This window comes from Arvicanthis niloticus, chromosome 14 (genome assembly GCF_011762505.2).
Source record: "Arvicanthis niloticus isolate mArvNil1 chromosome 14, mArvNil1.pat.X, whole genome shotgun sequence".
Taxonomy (NCBI): domain Eukaryota; kingdom Metazoa; phylum Chordata; class Mammalia; order Rodentia; family Muridae; genus Arvicanthis; species Arvicanthis niloticus.
The window spans coordinates 69,011,209-69,032,152 of NC_047671.1; the positions used below are offsets into that span (position 1 = coordinate 69,011,209).

Genomic DNA, 20,944 nt, shown 5'->3' on the forward strand with positions numbered 1-20,944 from the left:
GCTGACTTACTCATCTTGAAGACCAGAACCAAAAGATACTAAGTTGAGAGATGATTGGGAAAACAGCCGCTTGTTAAGTACCGTCTCACATTCTTTGAGATTCTGTGGTAGTGAGTCTTGGGTTACAGGAATCTGTATTTAAACACAGGTGCCAGATGGTGTTGCCAAGCTGAAGCAGCTTGGGCACTGCTAGGCTATAGAGCAGATAACCCGTGAGTCAGAGGCATGGTGTCTTAGCAGTGCTAATTCCACTCTGACTAACAACTCGTCCTCACACCTGTCCTGAGAGTGGGTGCTATCTTTAGTACTCTTATTTTTCACATGAGGAGTTGGGGTGTTTTGGGGGGTCTCACAGCAGTAGCAACTGGTGAGGACACACAGTCAGGCAGTCTGCTATATTGAAGTTTTATATGGCAAGCATTCAAGATTCAAATGTGGGTACCGTTCTCAAGAATGTGGCTCATAAGCCTGAGTCAGCTACGAAGAGCTCTACCTGGACATCTGGTCATGGTCTGTCTCTAGCATCTAAGGAGCATCTTTATAAAGACATGGGAGAGTCTCTTGATAATTTCTTGATATATAAATCTGAGGTGTCCAAAAGCCAGATGTAATAATTCCTTGAGATCAAATTTTGGCTAAATATAAAAACAGATTGCTCCTGGAAGCCCAAATCAACCTCACAGGAAAACTACAGGAAGGGAGCTATGACTTATGAAGGCTGGTGTGGTGTGGTGGGGACTTTGTTCTTCTGTAATCTTTTGCCTGGACTTTTTTTTTTTCTCCTGGAAAATTTGTAATTATATTTATAGGCAAGGCCTAAATGTCACTTGAGCTATGGAGTCCTCTTTGACTTCTATGGCTAGATTAATCAACCCATTCTGCTTCTTTAGCACTTTGTTCCTGGCATTATAATTTTGTGATTATCTTTTCCAGTTTGTGGCACCCATGTACAAAGTCACTCAGCTGGGACAGACGAAAGTCACTTTACCCTTTCTCTCTGTAAGCCCCTGTTTTCACTAAGGGCTGTTGTTTTTTAATTGACTGAATGTGGATAAACTTTGTCTATTCTTTATTCTCAGCCCGGATTTAACTCTGTGTGCTAAGGAGTCACTCCAGCTGTCACGCCTCACTCATCCACATTTCCCACGAAGCAATCTGGAGAATTCTCTATCAAATACAGTTTGCTGGTGTGTTCCTGGTCACAAAAACATCCTCCTTGCCCCAGTCAGTAGGATAACCCCAGGCTCCCAGCCATCTATGATTTGACCATGTGTTACTCCCCAGCTTCAACTTTTGACTTCCTGCCTTACTTCTTGGGTCACACCACAGGGAGCTCATTGTCATTCCCCAGGCATGTGCTGTTTCTTGCTGTCTCATTTTAGCTCTGACAGCGAGCTCCTGCCACAGTTCCCTGCCAGGCCCCTCTGCCTTGCTACTACTACAAGCCTCTTTTTGGGAGACCTCAGGACCCCTTCCTCTGACCCTTCATACTGATACCCTGGGGCCAAACACATCCACACTTAGGAGCTTTGAGCTCTTGAGCCTCATTCTGTTGCAGATGGCAAATGAACACTCAGAACCAGCTTTTCCAAAGGCTCGTAATTGGTTTTTTTGTAATTGGAAAAGCAGCAGAGTTAGAACTCTGCCTCTCATGCTCTGTGGAAGTGTGGTCTTGGGTATTTCACTTCCTGCGAGAACCAATTTGCTCATCTGTAAATTCCTGGTATTCTTCCTACCCCAGAGTCTTAAGGATACTCAACTGAGAAACCAAATGTTGTCTAAAACTTAAGTTATCCCAAGGATCTACAACAGATAGTTCTGTGCTTTTGCTAGTCAGAAACAGTTCCTACATTGTTCTGTGTGCTTAAGCTGAAAATCAAGGTTCATTGGGGTTAGTGTAGTGTTGTTCATTCATTTGCCAAGCGTCTTCCTTTGTCTGAGTTTCTGCAGCAAAGTTGAGAAATTGCAACAGATCAGCAAACCTCAAAAGCTTGCTGTTTGACATATATATATATATATATATATATATATATATATATATATATATATGTAAAGCTTGCTCACCCATGAACCATGCACATACAAGAATATGTGGCGTTCATGGCTCCTTTCAGGTACACAGTGAGCTTGAGGGAGAATTCCTTATTCTGCATCTGATTTCTGGAATTTCATCCAGGTATGGGATGAAGGAGGTGTCATGACAAAATTTTAATGGGCTAATTGAGACCGCGGGCTTCATATATGGAGTATGAGGGTAGGTAGACACCCCTTTGTTTTTGTTGTCATATAACATACAACTCTGACTTTTGAAATATTTGAGTTAAATACACCATTGTAATCCTGTCTTGGGTGTGACACCATTTGTCAGTATCCATGGTCTCTCCCTCTCTAGAAGCCAGCATTTCCCCTCCAAACTGTGACAACCTAAAATATGAGACATTATTGGATGCTCAACGAGACAAAAACACTCCTGGTCAAGAAACATTAATGTAGAACAGTCCAACATTAAATGTGGGTTACACTAGAGAAACTTCCACATCCAAAAGGTGTTTCTGTTAATGCAAGAGGCTTCAGGAGTAGATTTGCCTTTCCTAGGTAGGTCCTGCTTGCTAACAAGTTAGTCTCTGCAAATCTCAGACCTGATACTAGCTCAGCCTGAGTCTGGGAGAATGTAGTTAAACAGGGAATTTACTAATCTAGTACTTGAAATAAAAACAAAAATCTCTCTAGGAGATTATATTTACTTGAGTGCTGAGTGTTTGTTTAACATACTGATTTTGTTAGTTTGAAAAGGGAAAGAATGATGTATATCATGGATACATACATACAATTATATATAAGTATATATTATATAGCCCAGGCTAGCCTCAAATTTACCATGTAGTTGAGCATCCTGACCTTCCTGTGTCTACCTCCCAAGTCCTAAGATTATGGTCATGTACCGCCATGTCCAACTTGAAGTAGATACAATGATAGATATATTTACATGGATTGATAACAGCATGCCTTTTGTGGATCCATTTTTGACTTAGGGAAGAATAAGTAGTTGTTAGAAGTGGACGTAAAACCTTTACGGTACCACAGGGCTGTGAAGGATGCTCCTTATAACTGTTGTGTTGTCATTCTCATGGGCAGATGAGGCAGGCAAGCACCCTGGCATAGTTGAAGACCAACAAAAGGGCAGCAGAGTGAAAATCTTTTCTTTGATGTAGAAGGGACTAAACAATCAGAAGATAACATCCACCTTATTCCTGATGGCCTTGAAGAAGCCTTGTGATCTCGATCCTGTAAGGTTGGACCAGGGTATTATTGGTGCCAGTTATTCTGCATAGGTAAACACATAAATCTTAGAGTTGAAGCAAAGCACTCATTTGTCCACAGTCACCAATCATGGAGAGCTTCTCTCTTCAACTATACATGCCTCCTGCGCAAGCACGTGCATACACACACACACACACACACACACACACACACACACACACACACCAGTATCCAGGCTGAAATGGGGATGTTCTTGCCATGTCTTTCACAGTTTGCTTCTGTCTGGTCCCCACTTCAGCTCTGCCATGACCCATGTCCCTTGACAAGAATCTGCCACAGCTCCCTCATGGTTTTAAGTTTGTGCTGGGAATGAAGAGGTTAATCCCTAACATTGCAATGGGATACAGGTTTATGGCCTATCTCTCCCCTTAGTATGTCAGACTGGTAAATTCTCTTCTTTTGTTTTGGTGAGCTAAGCTTTCCTTTTCCCAAGTGTATTTTCTGTCTCAGGATGCCTGTAACTGGGATCTACAGGACTATAGTACTGTAACACCTTGCAACTCAAACTCTACAAGTATGGGAGACCTCTCTTCTTACCTGTCAGTTGGCTTTGAATTGTGTCTTTTATTATGAAATTAATAGCATGGGGACATATTGGAAACAATGCAGACTATACCCAACATGCCCATACCACCCTTTACATCTTACTTTGCTGCTTCACCTGCTTTACAAAAGACATAAGTTGCCACAGATAAATTTGAAGCCATCCGTATGCCTTTTTTCCTGATGCATGTTCTAGCCTTCCCCTCCTGGGGATGGCTGCTATTATTGCCTTGTCTGTCTTAAAATTCTCCTTCTAGTTGTATGAGTCTTTAGCATTGACTACGTTTGTGATGAAACTCTGTATAAATAGAATCATCCATCTCATTTTTATTATTTATATTTATTTCTAAGAGTGACTCCTACTGCTGTGTGCTTACCCTTCAGCTTTAATCCTGAGTGCCACACAAATGGGATTTTTACTTTCTCGAAGTCGATTGTCCTGAGATTGATGTATAATTAAACTTCTCTCCCCACATTGTGCATGACTTTAAGGTTCTGATTCTTTTTGCTTGTTTTGTTGTTGTCCTTTTGACAAGTTTCTTATGTGGATACATGTTACCAGTTTTTTTGTGTTAATGTTGTTGGATATTTCTCTTTTGAGTTTGGGGAAATGTATTGGTCCATTTTTCTGTTGATGGATGGGTAGGTGCTCTATAGATGCTGAAACAGCCATGCTTCAGTGAACTTCGGCACATATGTCAGCCAGGACACCCAGGTGAGCACTTCTCTGGGAAGGTAGTACAGTGTAGGGGGTAGCCATAGTCATCCTCTACAGACTTTTCCAAATTGTACCCCCAGTTTCTGCACCCACTCTTAGGCAAAGAGCTTGGGTCCTCTCTCTGATTTTATTTCTCTTTTCACATATACTTCACTTGAACCTGCCGTGAATGTGATGTACTGCTTCTCCTTTGTCTGTTTGAATAAAATACCTGACAGAGCAACTGGGTTGCGACACTGTTATTTAGGCTCCTAGTTTTCTAAGTGTCTCTCCATCTCCACTGATCTCCTTACCCTTGGACAGAGTGTCATGCTGGTGACATCTGTGGCTGGGGCTGGTCTTCACAGTAGAAAGGAAGCAAAGAGAAGAGAGGAGTGTTCTTGGCTCTCTGTTTCCTCTAACTCATGGAATGGGGCCACCTACACTCAGCCTGCTTCTTCTCTCTCAGCTGACCCCTTTTTGTGAATATCCTCACAGATTCATCCAAAAGTGTACCGCAATGGTTCCTTAGTTCACTCTACATTTGATCTGGATGGCAACCAAAATCTCCCACCAAAAAGCTAACCTACCATCTCTCTCGTTGCTTCTAATAATATTTTGAGATAAAATGCTGTGAAATATTGAGTACACAGTAAATTTGTTTACTTTTTTTATTTCCTTAGACATGAAAAGAGCAGATTAGCTGTTAGATGAGTGGCTTTTGGCAACATCATTATTTCCTAACTTCCTATGTGTAATTCAGGGATTCTTTCAATTAAGGAAATAGATTGTATTGCTTCGTCCATCACCTGTTCGGAGTTCGGTCCCTTTGGGTTTGGGGCTGGGGATCAGTGATGGTTTCTTTCTGATTGCTTGTGTTATTAAGGACTGTTCTTAATGTCTACTGGACATTTAATGAACTTTATGTATTCTTCCTTCTTCTGTTTTTGAACTTTCATCCTGTAGTTAATAAGAATATGGAAGGTCTAAACATCCTGAGTTCGGACCAGTGAAGCCAGGAGAAGTAGTGTGGATATTGATGACTAATTCAGCACCCATTTGAGTTGACTGAGTTTTAAGCACTCTATGAGTAACTGTATATTGATAGAGATGAAGATGCAAAAATGCTTATAACTACTTTCTTAAGTATAAAAAAAAAGAATCTTAATTGGATTGATTTTTATAGTTTTTAACTTAACCCTATTCTTTGAATTAAAGATTATATACTTGATACTGTTTGGTTTGACTTAGCATGCATTATTTATCCTTCAATGAGTTTATTATAACGTTTTTCCATCTACAAAGAGTGTTGAAGCAAGCTTCATGAAGAACTGGATGAGCGTGTATAGGCTTGAATATATGTTTTTCCCCCCACGAGCCTTCTGGTTACTATGGGTGATGTGTGGGCCCCAGGGACTATTTGGCTGACTCCTAGCTTCACACCCTCTTCTCCCTCTTCTTTCTCTCAGTGGCCATTTTAATGGAAATGGTCAGTCCTTAGAAAAACCTGGAATGTGTATTATGTAGATTTTATAGGAATAGACAAGTGGGATTTGTTCCTCCAACTCCAATTATCAAAAAGATTAACCCTTTGCCCTCTATATTCTAATTGAAACCCTTCAGAAACAGAGGTTATTTGTACAAGATAGTGGAAAAGAATGGGGCTGGATGCCAAGTGGACTGTTTCTTAGTAGAAGGAGGCAGCAATCATTGCCCGCATTTTTCTCTTGTGTTGCAGGCGTCTGTGGAGGCTTCTGGTGAAATTGCATTATGCAAGACTGGATTTCCTGAAGATGTTTACAGCGCAGTCTTACCGAAGGATGTGCACGAAGGACAGCCCCTTCTCAATGGTAGTATTTTAAAAGAAACACTTGTCTTTACAGTGTGTCCGCGTGCTTCAGAATGTCTCTGAATCATCTCTGTGGCTGAGGGAGTGTGAGGTTTTCAGTCACCATAATGAGACCCCAGGGAGTTGATTGCAGGACTAAAGAGAAGCTTATGTATTTCCTATGTACATTGTTGGAAGGCTCCTGGCCTTGTGAAGGGTTTCACGTTTCTTCCTTGTTCAATTTATACTAAGAAACTTCAGTCAGCTGCTTTCTCTATTTTTTTCTTTTCTGCATACATTTCATGTAGTCTGAAGAACGATACTTATTAGAAATCTGATTCTAAGGGTCAAAAAGTGATTTCTTTGAATTTCAGAAAGGATCTTATAAATATTAACTTGGATTAAAACATGCTTGATTCTAATATTCAGCTACATTGTAGCAAACAAATTCAACAAGTGGAGTCTCAGAGGGCAGCCCGAAATCTGTGTTTTTGTTACGACATTGTTTATAGAAAGTACTAGAAAACTCATCTACATAGAGCATATGTGAATCTCAAATATAGATTCATTTTTCCATGTAAATATGATCAAGTTCATTATAATTACTATATGAGAACTCTTGCCAACAAGACTAGATCAAAATCAGAAATAAAACCTACCAAAAACAAACTTTCAAGCCCTTTCCTTTAGTTCCAGTGAGAAACAAGTAAAAGCTGGGTTAGCAGCGTTGCAGGATTGTCGTTTGCACACACTCAAGTGCTACTGAAATATGAAAGCAAGAATTGATCAGGGAGTCACATTGAAATTCTCCTTCCCTGCAAATCTTGCACATCTCTAAGGGTGTCTGAGAGAACTGCATTTAGAAAATCTGTTAACCTCAGCTAATTAATTTGCACAGAGCTCTACCACATAGCCTTAATTGAAGTGTCTCCATCGCAGTGACAAACCGGGTGCTCTAATACCTAATAATCCTGGAGGCAGGACTTTGAAATGTAAATGGCCTCTTAGCTAGGGAAGTGCTTTCCTGCAACTTATATTTTATTTTAATTTCTATTTAAGTTGTGATTTGCTCCCACCTATGTGGTCTTTCTGAAGTTGACTTTTAATTTTCTCAAACGCATTCTCCTGTCCCTGCCTCATTACATGCTTTCTTAATGAGCGCATGTAAGACTGTCATATCACTGGATGACTCTCATCTAGTGGGCAATGGGTGACTTAATGGTGGCTTAATTCAAATCACAGAGTGTCAACATTATCTCAGTGAAAATCTTGAAGTCCTGCATACTTTCCATGTTCTTTGAATCTGTAGATTACTAAGTAGTCTCCTAGAACCTGTTTAGTGTGAAAATAACTCCATTAAATGCACAAGATGTTTTGATATGACTCTAAGAAATAGTTTGGCCAGGCAAAATGAAATTTTAGAGAAATAGGTTGCAATTTTTCATTGTATTCTTATGATAGTTTTTTTTTTTCAGTGAGTAATGCCTTTTTCAAAGAGCCTTTAATTTGTTTATTTCAAATAGGCACATAGTCTGTCACAGGAAACCAATGACTTAAAATTAATTAGTTGGGCATTTTGAATACTTTTTAAAATGGGAGCTCATTTTCTAGGTATCCAATAATGCCAATAACACAAAAAATAGGGCTCAGCTTTCTGCTCATGTCTTTTAAATATAACCTAGACACTTGTGATTTCTGCTGACATTGCAATTATGAAAGATTCAAAATATTTTTGGCTTTCAACTCCAGCCATCCATCTTGAGAGAAAAAATCTATGATAGTGTGTTGTTTTCCTCAGACTATACCATTATTGGTTTCTTCATCCTTCTTAGAAGATGTTAAAGAACACATTAGCATCTGAAAGCTCAGGGCATTCTGTTTTAAAGTGCCCACTAGTGAAAATGGGAACTTTGGAAGAAATTCACTCAAACTTCTGAGGAGCATTAGTCTTGTCTTTCCAAGACAATTATTTTCCTGTCAGAGATCTGACCTTAAATGCATGTAAGCTTTTATCTTCTATATATTTTTGGAGTCTTTAGTAGGCTGATGATCCAAAGCTGTGCCATTCACAGAAGGCAAATGCCATGCCTTAATTAAATGCATTAGTTTGGATGCTACAGTAATTCAATTTACTTTATACACGGGGCTTTGCTAAGCCAGTGAGGGTGATTGCTTCTGCCGTGTGCTAGTGATCTCTAAGGTTTAAGGAAACAATTGTCTGTGAAAGTCCTTGTCCCTTTCCCAAGCCATTGGCAGATTGGAGTGTTCTACAGTGTGAAGGTTAATGTTGAGAGATACCACCATTGAAGTTTGTCTTATTTTCATTTTGCTGCTTTGCCTCTGTTCCAGAACATTCCATTCTCAATCCTGTAGCATATATGTGTCCTTTAAAGTTAGAATCAGTCTTATTCAGCCAGTCATTTTAATTCTGTATTTTCAACATTTGATAACATCATTCTTATTATTTCCTTTGTTTTTCCTATTGATGACATTTTTAAAGAAGACAGTGGTTCACCCATTGCATGTTATGATGTCACAGGACACACGTGACATATACGCGTTCCTGAAAAAGTTGAGAATTTTGATATTTAGGTCTAGGGTTCCTGGTCATTTTTCAACAGTTGAGTAGTAATCCTCATGAAGGTGCTTGAAAAGTATTAAGCTCTCCTTACAGACTTAAGGTGACATTAGAGAAGCCACAGAGGAGCATGGCATGTGGCATGGACAGTCATTAGAGAACAACTCACCCCATCTTCCCTTTCATTCATGAAGCAACAAATTTCAAGAACTAGTTAGACACTCCAGTGTCTCTTTCCAGATTTCATAGGTTTATATTTCTGTAAAACCAGGAAGAGAGTGATGTGCCTTATGCCAAGCTTTTGCCTCCCCTGTTATATTATGTTATTACTTTGTTATTTGTTATTATTTTTTTATATTATATTATTACTTTGGCTCATTAAAGACAGTCCATTATTTTTAAAAATGACTATATAGCCATTTAATATAGGCTTCAGTTCTGTGTTGTTAGCAAAACCAGATTTTTCGTAGCTGTGTGTCTATTTTTAAACATGCAGGTTGTTTCCAATTTTTCTTCTCTGATGTATAGTGCTGCTATGAAGATTTTAGGCAAAGTTAATGTTTCGTTAGGGACAGCATCTTCTATAATTTGTTCAAAGTAGAATTTCCAGGTCAAAAGAAAAATAGAGTTTGGGAGATGGATATTAATGTTCTTTTTAAGTTTGTGTACATGCATGTGTGCGTGTGCCCGCCTTGCTGTATTATAGCTTCGTGTGTTGGTCCTTGCCGTACACCTTGCTTGAGACTGTGTTTTTCCTACTCCTGCTGGTAAGTCAGGCTAGCTGTACTGTGAGTGTCCAGGGCTTCCGCTTCTCTGCCATCTCTCTGCACTGGCATTACAGGTGCTCAGTACTGTGTTTCTTTTCTGGGGATCCAAACTCAGGTCCTCACTGAAATACTCTGCCCGTTGAACTATGTCTCCAGCCTTGGAAAAATGTTATTTGTAGGATAATATTTTTTTTTAATTAAAAGTGTGTTACTTCATTTTAAGATCTTCATCAGTATGTAATTTTGTAATGTTTTCTAGATTTGTTATTTCCATTCTGGTAGAAAGCACTTTTCAATCCTATAAGATATATGTTTGCCTTCGTGAATTAGGATCAGATCTATCATGTTTAGACAGTCATTTTTACTTTACATTTTCCTATTCCAGTTTCAAAGCACTTATTACCAACTCTCTCATTTTCCAGACAAGCAAATTAGAGCTCTGAGAGATTATAGGCTTGCCCATGATTACATAGCTTCTTAGTCTGATAGCTGCAGACCTGGAATTAGAACTCAGTTTTTTTTTTTTTCCCTAACCTAGTTCTGATGATGCTGATAATTAAAAAACAGGTCCACCACAGAGATGGGGGAGGTTCTAGGGAACTAGTCCACGTATCCAGGTGTCTGGTGCCAAGCTTTTAGGAGGGCCACTTCTTCTCCTGACATAATGATTTACATGCTGCTGGGTAGATTTGGAGACCATCACATAAACAATACCCATCTCTCCCTTTCTGTCTTCCTCTCTATTATCTATTTATCTATCTATCTAGATGTATGTCTTTTAATAATTTTTAGTCAGTCATTTATACATGCCTACTTGCCAGGAAAAAAAATATTGAGCTCTGGAAGATAATATTTAATTTAACCTCCACTAAACCAAAAAAAAAAAAAAAAAAAAAAAAAAAAAAAAACCACCTTTGAGTGCATTACTTGAAAATAAAGTAATTACTATCTTAATTTTCTATCTTATGCCCACAGTGTCTGACACAGTAACAAACAGCAGCCTGGCATTGCAGAGGATCATAGGGTCTTCAGTGTGCTTCTCAAGAGGGATGTCCTTGTGTGTCTTGCATGGGTTTTTACCAAGTCAGCTCCTCCAGAGCTGGTTAACAGAAATAGCAACTGGCAATTACCATGAATATGTTCAGTAATCCATACTGTTGCACAACCTCTGGGCAGCTCTCAATAATTGTGTTCAACTCATAGGATTTAATTCAGATTAGTTGGCTTGCTGATGGCGCCTGTTCTGCATTAACATGGGGGCTGAAAGATGGTAACTGCAGACAACATGACTGAAATAGTTTTAATTTGTTTAGTAGGAGTATAGGGCTAGAACACTGTGGGGTGTGTGTGTGTGTGTGTGTGTGTGTCACTGCATGTTATTGTGTAGGGGGTATGTATGTGGGAATGCATGTGTGTATAGAGGACAAAGGTCATCCTTGGATATTGCCTTGGTTGCTTTCCACCTTGGTCATCGTGGCGTGGTGAACTGAGGCTCTTGCAGATTGAACTAGACTGGCTAGTTAATGTGGACTGGGGATCTGCCTATCTCTACTTGCCATTATTACAATTGCCTGCTCCTGTGTCCAGCTTTTAGCAATGCCTAGGGATTGAAAGTTGGGTCCTCTTAGGTGGTGAGCACTATTACTGACTAAGCCACTCTCCCCCCGCCCCCCCAGCACTTGCTGTACTATTTTTTAAAAATAACATTAGTGCCTTTGAATGGTATGTCTCACCAAATTTTAACAGAGACTTGTCCATGACACTGTTATGATTATTTTGGCAAATTTTGTTCTTATTAAATATGTAAAATATTTTAAAAATATTTGAACTGCATAGGCTTATGAAGGTCTTGTTGATAAAGCCAAGCAGGCCTTTACAGCCCCCCTGGTATGTGATGATTGTGGGAAGTGGCACAAAGCAGAGGTATTGTTCTCTGTGCTGTTGACAAGAAGCTGGGTGCATCCTTGGTGATCATTTTTCCAAAGATCTCCTAGGACCAGTAGTATTTTCGGTTTTTTTTTTTTTTGGGGGGGGGGGGGTTAGAGTTTTTTTTAAACTATAAAAATAAAGTTTTTAAATGATTTTCTTTATTTATTTTTTGTTTTATGTGTTTACATCTTGCCCCCTATCTTCCCCAGTACTGTGTGTGTGTGTGTGTGTGTGTGTGTGTGTGTGTGTGTGTGGTCATTGACAGCATGGACTATGTTGGGAGCTCGGAGGACAACTTGCTGGAGTTAGCTCTCTTTCCACCCTGATGAGACAGAGCCTGTCTTGTCTCTGTCACACTGCATTCTCCAGGTTAGCTCTTGAGCCTCTGGCTCATTCTCCTGTCTCCAGGTTCTCAAGTTAGCATCACCTGCCAAGCCAGATTACAAGCCCTGGTAAGTGTTTTTTCTTAAAACAATATAGGTAATTATATAACAAATAAAAGAATTGGAGACCTTTGTCCTTTTTATGGTCATTTAGAAATTATCTCCCCCTTGGAAGTTTTTCTAATGCTTTGGGTGTGTTTTAGACCCTGTTTTATCAATGCAAATGATGACAAGCCTGTCCAGGTGTATGTTTCCCATTTTAGCTCCTTTTTCAGGTATTTCTAGTTTTGAGCAATTCGGAAGAGCTTCAAAGAACTTATAACCAGGAGACACCAACAAGCGGGCTCCCAAATAAGAAAGCCTTTCTATCTGTCTGTCCTCATAGCCATCATCTGTCAGGATCTATGTATGTTTGGCAAAAATCAGTGCCGTGAGACTGATGTAGCAGGACTAGGAAATGTGTACTTTGCCTGTTATGCTCAGGGTATAAGAAAATTAAGGGAAAATTTGCTGTTGTATTGTCCAGCAGCTATAGATCCTGGTGGAGAAGAACATAAAGAACAGCAAACAGTTCTTATTAGGGCCTGAGGGAGAGTGCCTGGCTGACCGGAGTGGAGACAGGAAGGGGCTGAGGTGAAATGAGGTCACTGTAGTAACAGCCCCTTTGTGTGAGGCTTTGTAGACCATTATAAGGACTTTGGCTTTGACTAAGAAGAGGTAAAGAGTTTTGGAGGGCTTTCAGCAGAGGGAGGACATGATCTGACTTCAGAACAGGATCACACTGGCTGTGACACTGAGGAAAGACAGGAGGAGAGGCCCAATGGAGGCTACTGTGGGAGAGTGATGGAGACACAGAGGTGGGAGTAGGGCTGGGATCTAGATTTCACTTGAATCGTATGTGAAGTAAAAGTCATATAACATGAAATCCATCATTTTAAAGTGACCGGACGGTAGTGCTTAGTCTATTCACAGAGTAGCACAAGCACCAACTCTCCCCACTTCCAGACCTTTCTACTACAGCAAAACAAGGGTTTTCCCCAAAAGCGACGCCCGTCTCCTTTCGTCTCACACAAGTTTTCATGGTTGCTTATTTCACATAATATAAAACCCAGGGAATTCTTGGAAGCTCTGGCTATGCCATCCAAAGCTCATTCCTTCCTCTAGTGAGTGGTATGCATGCTGTGAAGTCATTCACATATGGTGGGATATACGTACGGTTGGTTATACATGCACACACACTATAATGTATTCATCCATTCTGTTGTGATTCCTCTGTTGATAGACATTTGAAGCATTCTCACTGATGGCTCACTGACAATCCTGCTGCTATGGATTTTGTACAGTCAAGTAGAGGAAAGACGTTGAATAAAGTTTAAATTTTCCATGGAGAGAAGGTGGTTTTGAGTGGAAGTTAGAGGAGTAAGTGGCTGCATATGGGGGATCACTTTTAAATAGATACTAAAATGTTTTTATAGTAAGAAAACGAGTCCAATGGGAGGGGAGAATCGACAGTCCAGTACACAGGAGTCGGTGGCTTGAGAAATTAAATGAGGTGGATCTCGGACCCTGGACTGCTCGCCAGTGCTGTATGTGCTTTACATACCTGCATTTGGATCTCCTCCAAGGCCACGGGTTATGGCTTCTCAAATGGCTACAGGTCCTCATTCCAGCCTTCTGATTTATCACAGCAGACTTCCTCTGCAGAAATGGCAAAGAGAATAAAAATGAAACCTTTGTGGCATGCCATGATGCAAACTGTTTTCATAGGTAGAGTATCCTTAACAGATGGTTATTCAGTTTCTTCAAGAATACTGTCATCACTCTCTGCTCTTAAATGGGGAGGAGATCATTCCAGTATAATATCTGCTCCAACTTTGGAGCACTCTGTTAAAAAAAAATTGACTTTTCAAAAATTTTAACAGAATCATGTTTCTGAAATTTTTACCTTGTATACCATTGATATCACAGTTTACTAGTGTAGTCCCTTATCCTCTGAGGTCATTACTTTTGATCATTTTTTTTTTTCATTCTGAAAGGTGTTTTGAAGATTTGACACATATTAGGCCCTTTTCAAGAAACCAGTGGATGGTGGTTAACAGAGAAGCAAAATCCTTGTGGGAGTGACTTGAATTCCATATTCTTAACCCTTGTGGGCATGGTTGCTTGGGCTTCTTCATTCGTCCAGACCCCTTGGCTGAACATCAAACAGTGTTTTCAGTGGCGCTTGAGCACTTTAGTCACTCTGTTCTTTAAAAGGGAGGAAACTGAGGGTTTTTTCCCCCCAGTGGAACTTAATACCGTGTGCCCTGATGCATGTGACCAAGGCACTTCTCCTGCCTTTGATGCAGGTATGACTCTTCTGGGTAGGACTGACATTATTTATGGAGACATTATTTTAGCTCTGGCTAGAACTGAAATTAACTCAAGTCCCTCAGTGACTCTCAAATAAGCTGATTTCCATCTTGACTGTTAAAATTTATTTTTTAATGCAAGTGCCTTTAAAGACATGTAAGTTGAGTCTTTTTTAATAAAGAACCTAGCTCCACAATATCTAGAGACCCCATGACACGACAGATTCTCAGTGGTCCTAGAACAATATGCCTGTATTTATTTTATAAGAGACCAATTGAATAGAGGAGCAAACAAAAGAAATAAAGAAGTTTCACGGGGCATTAATCAAATTGAAGAAATGACCCCTTGCCTGTTCTCTCTTCATCTTCTCTGTCCTTCTCTAAATTATGAAATGATCGAGAAGAAATGATGGCTTTCAGCTTACAGCAACTTCACACGTTAGCTAAGACTATACTCCAATCCCTGCCCCATACTTTCCATGAAATAGAATTTCTTAGTGTCAGGCAATGAAGAAAGTGTGCTTCACCTGTAGGAAGCACAAACAAGAAACAAGAGTCAGTTTCTACCACTTCAGATCCCTCTCCTAAAATTCTTTTTTTTTCCACATAGAAAATGACCTGCTATTAAGAATCACATGTGTTATCAAAAAATGTGGCTTTTATATTTTTTGGAGATACATAAAATTGTATATGTACATATGACATGGAATTAGAATTAAAACCAAACTGTAAAAGGACCCAGGGTACCAACAGGGCCATGAGGAGATGAGAAATGGGAATGGAGGGAAGAGAAGAATATGTTCAGTACAGTATGAACTTTACCCATGAATATTCACAGTGCAACTGTTTTTAAAAACATATGCTTAATGTGCATTCATACAAATAGATGATTGTCCCTAAAATGAAAGGATATAAAATAAAGATGCATGACTGACTGTGTTTGTTGATATAAACACATTCCTTTGTAACCACTAGGACCCTCCTGGTTACAGGAGTCTGCTCTTTCTTTTGTCTCCTCCTCTCCTGTTCTCAAACCCTGGGCCTTTTGGGCTTTGTCTTCTAGGGACAGCCAGTGGGTTTCCTCATTTATTTATTTTTTATTAAATTGTTGAAGGTTTTCAGCATTTCTATTGTTTATGTGTATTTGTATGTGGTTGCAGGAGCTTATGTGCACTACAAAATGCAGGGTCCTGTGTCACAGAAGAGGGCATCAGATACCCTGTATCTGGAGTTACAGATCTGTGTGCTCCATTTGGGTTCTGGGGATTGGATCTTGGACCTCTTGAAGAGCAGCCAGTACTTTTAATCCCTGAGCTATCTCTTCTGCCTCTAATATTTTTTCATAGAATATATTTTTATAATCGTTGCCTCCTTCAACTCTTCCCAAGTCTTCCCCACCAACCCAACCTTATGTGTGTGCTCTATTGTGCTGTCTTTGTTTGTTTTGTTTGTTTCGTTTGTTTGTTTGTTTGTTTGTTTGTGAGCCTAGGTTTTTCATGGCTAAACCTTTGCTCCAGCCCTGAAGCTTTATTTAAATTTCTGTTTCTTGAGCCTTTACAGGTAACTCTGGTCACACTCCCTCTCATGGAAAGGGGAAGTCATTCATAGCATCCTCTGGCATGCTTCCTTTGTCAGGTTCCTTTTCTGGATGTTTGTGGATTACTGAACTGTATTATTTTTGTGAAGAGGTGGCTTTTTTTTTTTTTTTAACCAGATGGTATTACCATTAATGCAGAGTTCATTCTTTGTGATGAGTTGAGAGTGAAGTTGAAAGTTGAGCGGCTTTTTAAAGACTCGTGTTTATAGTACCTGGATGATCTCACGCCATGTCTTCTTTAGGAGGAGTTCCGTGTGCCAAGATGGATTCCACACGGGTGGGAGGTTTCCATTAGGGCAAGGAAGATCCCTTTAACTAATGTGCTCACCATGGTTTGGTTGTGATATCTTTCCTTTGCTTGCTCAGACTTTGCTTGTCTCATGCTCATTTTCTCTAGTTCAGTTTTTGTTTCTAAGGTTTGTATTTAAAAAAAAAAAAAAACATGACAAATAACTCTCCCAGAGTTCCAATAAAATTTTAAAATCCAGGACCACTGACGTTCAAATTTTAGAGTATGTGAGTTACCTATGAAGGGCCAGTTGCCATGGTTCCATGATAGACTTTTGGGTACTAGTATCATGTTTTCAAGAAAATTCTAAGGGTGATACTGATAAAGGTGGAGACACTGGCATTAACACCATTGGCCTTCATATGCAACAGAAATCAGGTGCTATTCAGTGATTTGTGTTCCATGTTAGATGTCAAGCCATGTTAGTCCACATGTGTAATTGGAATTATTGGTGTTGAAGACTTCTACCTTCCCTGCCTTGTAGGTAGAATCTACTTTTATTCTTGGATAAATGGGTTCTCCTAACATCTGGATCAAATGATATCTTGGATACACTCTTAATTAGTTTTATTTTAAACATCTGATCATCTATTTCTTTCAAGTAAAAAGAATAGGCAGTTCTAATGAAAGTGTTAAGTAAACGAAGACTGGTTCTTTCCTAACCCCATGACAATTAGAATAAAAGAAGGAAACTAATGAAAATAGCCCATAAGTTTTATTTCTTCGTCTTTGAAAAAAGAATATTTTCTTTTAATTTATGTGTCTGTGTCTGAATGGATGTACGATACAAGGGTGTGGGTGCCCACTGAGGCCAGGGAGTGTGTGGGGATCACCTGGAGCTGGAGTTACAGGAAATTGTAACTCTCCTGATGTAGATACTGGGAACCAACTTAGGTCTTCCAAAAGGGCAAGTGCTGTTACCACTGAGCCATCCCTCCATCCCTGATCTCAGCCAATTCTTTGTGCTGAACCTCCCTCAAACCAGCTGCTTTGCTTACCTGCAGAAGGTGTAGTCCGAGCAAAGTCATTCTTGGTGGGGAGGCAGCACCTTGCTGACCATCCTGCCTTTGATTTGTAACTGGGAATCAGCTGGTCCTCCTGAGGTTCTCTTGTCTCCTCTGTACCATAGTTAGCACTCTGTCGGATTATAATCTCAGAACCTACACAACAGGATCTATTGCTTATCATGTAATTTTGCATTTGAAAAGGAACCTCAAAACGAAGTCTTCAAAAATATAGCATGAATTGTGTATTTAAGAAAGGTATGGAGATAAGGGGAATTCTCAGGACCTAGGAAATATTCGTGTTGTGTAGATTCATTCAACAAATTTCTCTGCGTGAAGAAATGGCTTGGGAAAGGTTATTGCCCAGCCAAGACTGATGCATTGTGAAGGTAAGAAAAACACTAATAATTTGTGCTGGCCATTTACATTAAGTGCTTTTCTATGCAATTTTAAAGGGCAAAAAATAATGGGGTACCTTAATGAAACATCAGAGAAGAGTCTTTATAGAACTGAATATTTGTCATCGTAATTTTTTTGTAAAATCAAATCCTCCAGATTTTCAAATTATGCATGTATGTAATTATGCCATCAGTTCAGTCACTCAGGTCTGCCCTGGCATCCTTTGCTGACTTGTCATTCATTCAGTGTAACATAAAGTCATTGAAGCAGCTTCTTGCATTTATATTGTAAGGAAGTGGTCCTTCGTGAGCTAAGTGCTACTCAACTGAAAAGGCTCAACGTGGTGGTCTGGGCAGTTACTAATTATAGACACCACGATTTCTCGGCCCATTGTGCTATCCCCGTCTCTCAGTTTTTGTAGTTTTACATTAAACATCCTAAGTACTTATCTCATCCTGAATAATTCTATAGCAGTATTTTCCACACCATCATTTAAGGAAACAAAGTCCTCAGAAGGAAAGCGACTCCCTGGAACCCGACAGTGAATAAGCAGCTGAGTGGAATGGAGAATTGTGTTCCAACTTTTCCTCTCATACACAGTCCTGTGACATCAGGGCTTCTCCAGAAGTGTCCTTCTGATAGAATATTTTGGGCACCTAGGTCTTGCTTGTGACTCTCACCCAGTACACATATGTTTAGGTTTTTAATCTTCATGCCAGGCAAGGTACAAAGTCACTTTCCCATGTCCTTGCCTGGTGAGCACAGAAATGTTCTTGATTTCCTGGAGGAACTGCTGAGGGTCCTCAAGGTTCTGTGAGGTTCTCAGTGCTGCACTTTCGCCTTTTAGAGCCATGATGGCCTTACTTTGATTATATGTCTTAAAGTTCTACTTCTTCCTAGGGAAAAGGTCATGGAAAGGGCCAAGTAGCTTATATAGCCAATCTGTTTGTTTTTTAATTTAAGAAGCATAAATTTATTTCTGTGGAGAATAAAAGAAGACACAGACGGCCCTCGTGAGGTAATGCTTTGCTGTGTGGTTCACTGAGGGCAGCAGATACAGACAAAAATCATTTGTTTGCCACAAAATACTGAAGTTACAGTCTATTTGAACAATATAAAACAACAAAAAAATGCATGATTTTCAAGTAAGAGATTATCTAGATGAATAGTGATATATTTTTCATCAGTGTTTTACATGTTCCAGATCCTATGGTTGATCTTTAACTTTAATATACTCCTGTAAAAATGCTGATATAGATAAGTGCATTGAGATACAGTGAGATTTATGTATTTAAAGGGGAAGCATTTGGGAATCAAGGTGTCAGAAATTGAATCCAGGTCTCTGGTGTCTATGTGCCTGCACTGCTGTACAATGCAGTTTCTACAAGACAAACCTGAAGATTCCTTGCATAAGTGAGAGATATCCATGAGATAAGGTGGATGTTTCAGCTAAAAGCTTAGAAGTATCCTCTGATGAAGAGCAATTTCCAAAGATAAGGAGTGTATCTAGTCCAGATTGTATACTTTGTGTATTACTTTTGAAATTTATGTATATGCATATGTATGCCATGTGTATGAAGGTGTCCAAAGAAGCCAGAAAATCGTGTCAGGCCTTATAGGGCTGCAGTTACAGATGGTCATGAGTTGTCCTATGTCGGAGCTGGGAACAGAACTTGGGTTCTCTTTTAGAACAGCAAGACAGACCCATCACTACCTGCTCTTCCCCACAAGTTTTATTTAGTTGTTCTTGTTAAAGAAGACTTCCCAGAAATATAGACCAAGTCTTAAAGTTACTTGAACGACTGAGTGGGGAATGAGTTGCCTTGGGTGGGCAGTGGCGTCCTCTGTGAATTTGTGGAGAGGACAGTTGAGTGATGTTTGTATCTAAAGCTGTGAACATAGTGACTGCCATTCTGGAAATCATATGTGTTGTTGACATCATGGTGGGCTCCATGGAGAGCTACTTCTTCGGCAAGTATTTGAGAAGCATTGTTCAGCTAATTACTTGGTTCAGCTTCAGGAGAAAGTAAGTCAATCTCTCTGGCCTCCCTTTGCCTTTCTTTCTCTTCTTCTTTGGTTGAAAAAAAAGGAAGCACTCTCAGGAGTCCCTGTCAGCTGTACACTTCCTAGTAGAGTGGAAAGAAATCTGTCCCTAAGTGAAATTACTGAACTGCTGAATTAATATGATCCAGGAGCTCTTCTACCCCTGGGCCTCTAGTCATGTTAGCTGATAAGCTCCATCGATTGTGTAAGGCAGCGTGAGATGAGTTTTCTGTTACATGCAGTGAGTTGCATCCTAACTGATACTAGGTCCCATGGAAGGTCTCAATGAGGTTGTGAGCACAGGCTTTGAGCCTTCGAGGGAATTAGAGGCCAGTGCATGGGATGTGGTTGCAAAGGGAAGAGAAGAAATGTATTAAGGTAGGAATACAGACTGTTGCTGTGGGTCAGGAGACTGGATTGCTGTGCTGCTCTGCTCACGGTCAGCTGTCTAAGGTAGGGACTATGCCAGGCTCTGTCCAGTATGTCCACTACCTGTTATAAGAGCAAAACCCTTAACTTCTTGGTATTATTGTATCAAAGAAATAAACAAGTATGAGTGTGTGAAGAACATTCACTGTGAAGCAGTAAATTATATCGGAGTATTATTCTTCCAGACACTAGTGTTGAATATTTTTTAATATATAGAACTTAGAAATTTAGAGAGATGAAAGACAGAGACATGATGCTAGTTTGGAAGTGGGTAGAAGGTTTTAGGGTAAAGGGGGATTTTAATGGAGCCGTAGAGACTCCTCTTCAGGTCATAAAAGGCCTTGGGAACAGTTTCTTTCCTGCCCCAACCTGTGTATTTTCACCCTCTCCAAATGGCCTTTTTCCCAAATGTCTTCCAAAATATTTTGGTTGTGTTGTAAAATATAAGATTGAGTATAAAGGATAAAGATCCAGAGCGTTTTACGTTTTCTAGGTCACATCTTAATATAAACTCTGCAAGGCAGCTAGGGAAGTGCCCTGTTGAAGATGCTACTAAGGGTCCCTGGCATTTGCTCAGATGGAAGGGGGACAGCAGCAGCTGTGTGATGAGGGACTTCATTCCCAGCCCAGGTTTGCACAAGTCACTGAAGTCTTTATGGTGCCAGAGACTGAAAGCCTGACAGAAAACACAATACTCAATATATATATATATATATATATATATATATATATATATATATATATATATATATATATCCTTTCCTGGCAGAAGATATTGTTTCAGTA

At 39.8% G+C, this 20,944-nt stretch overlaps 1 protein-coding gene across 1 annotated transcript in view; it reads left to right on the forward strand.

The window, feature by feature from the left end:
- Positions 1-20,944, forward strand: part of Cdh2 (cadherin 2) — a 216,583-nt gene that overhangs the window by 29,350 nt on the left and 166,289 nt on the right. The window contains exon 2 of the mRNA XM_076912954.1: positions 6,300-6,411. Coding sequence (XP_076769069.1) covers positions 6,300-6,411 — 112 coding nt within the window. The remainder of the gene's footprint in view (positions 1-6,299; positions 6,412-20,944) is intronic.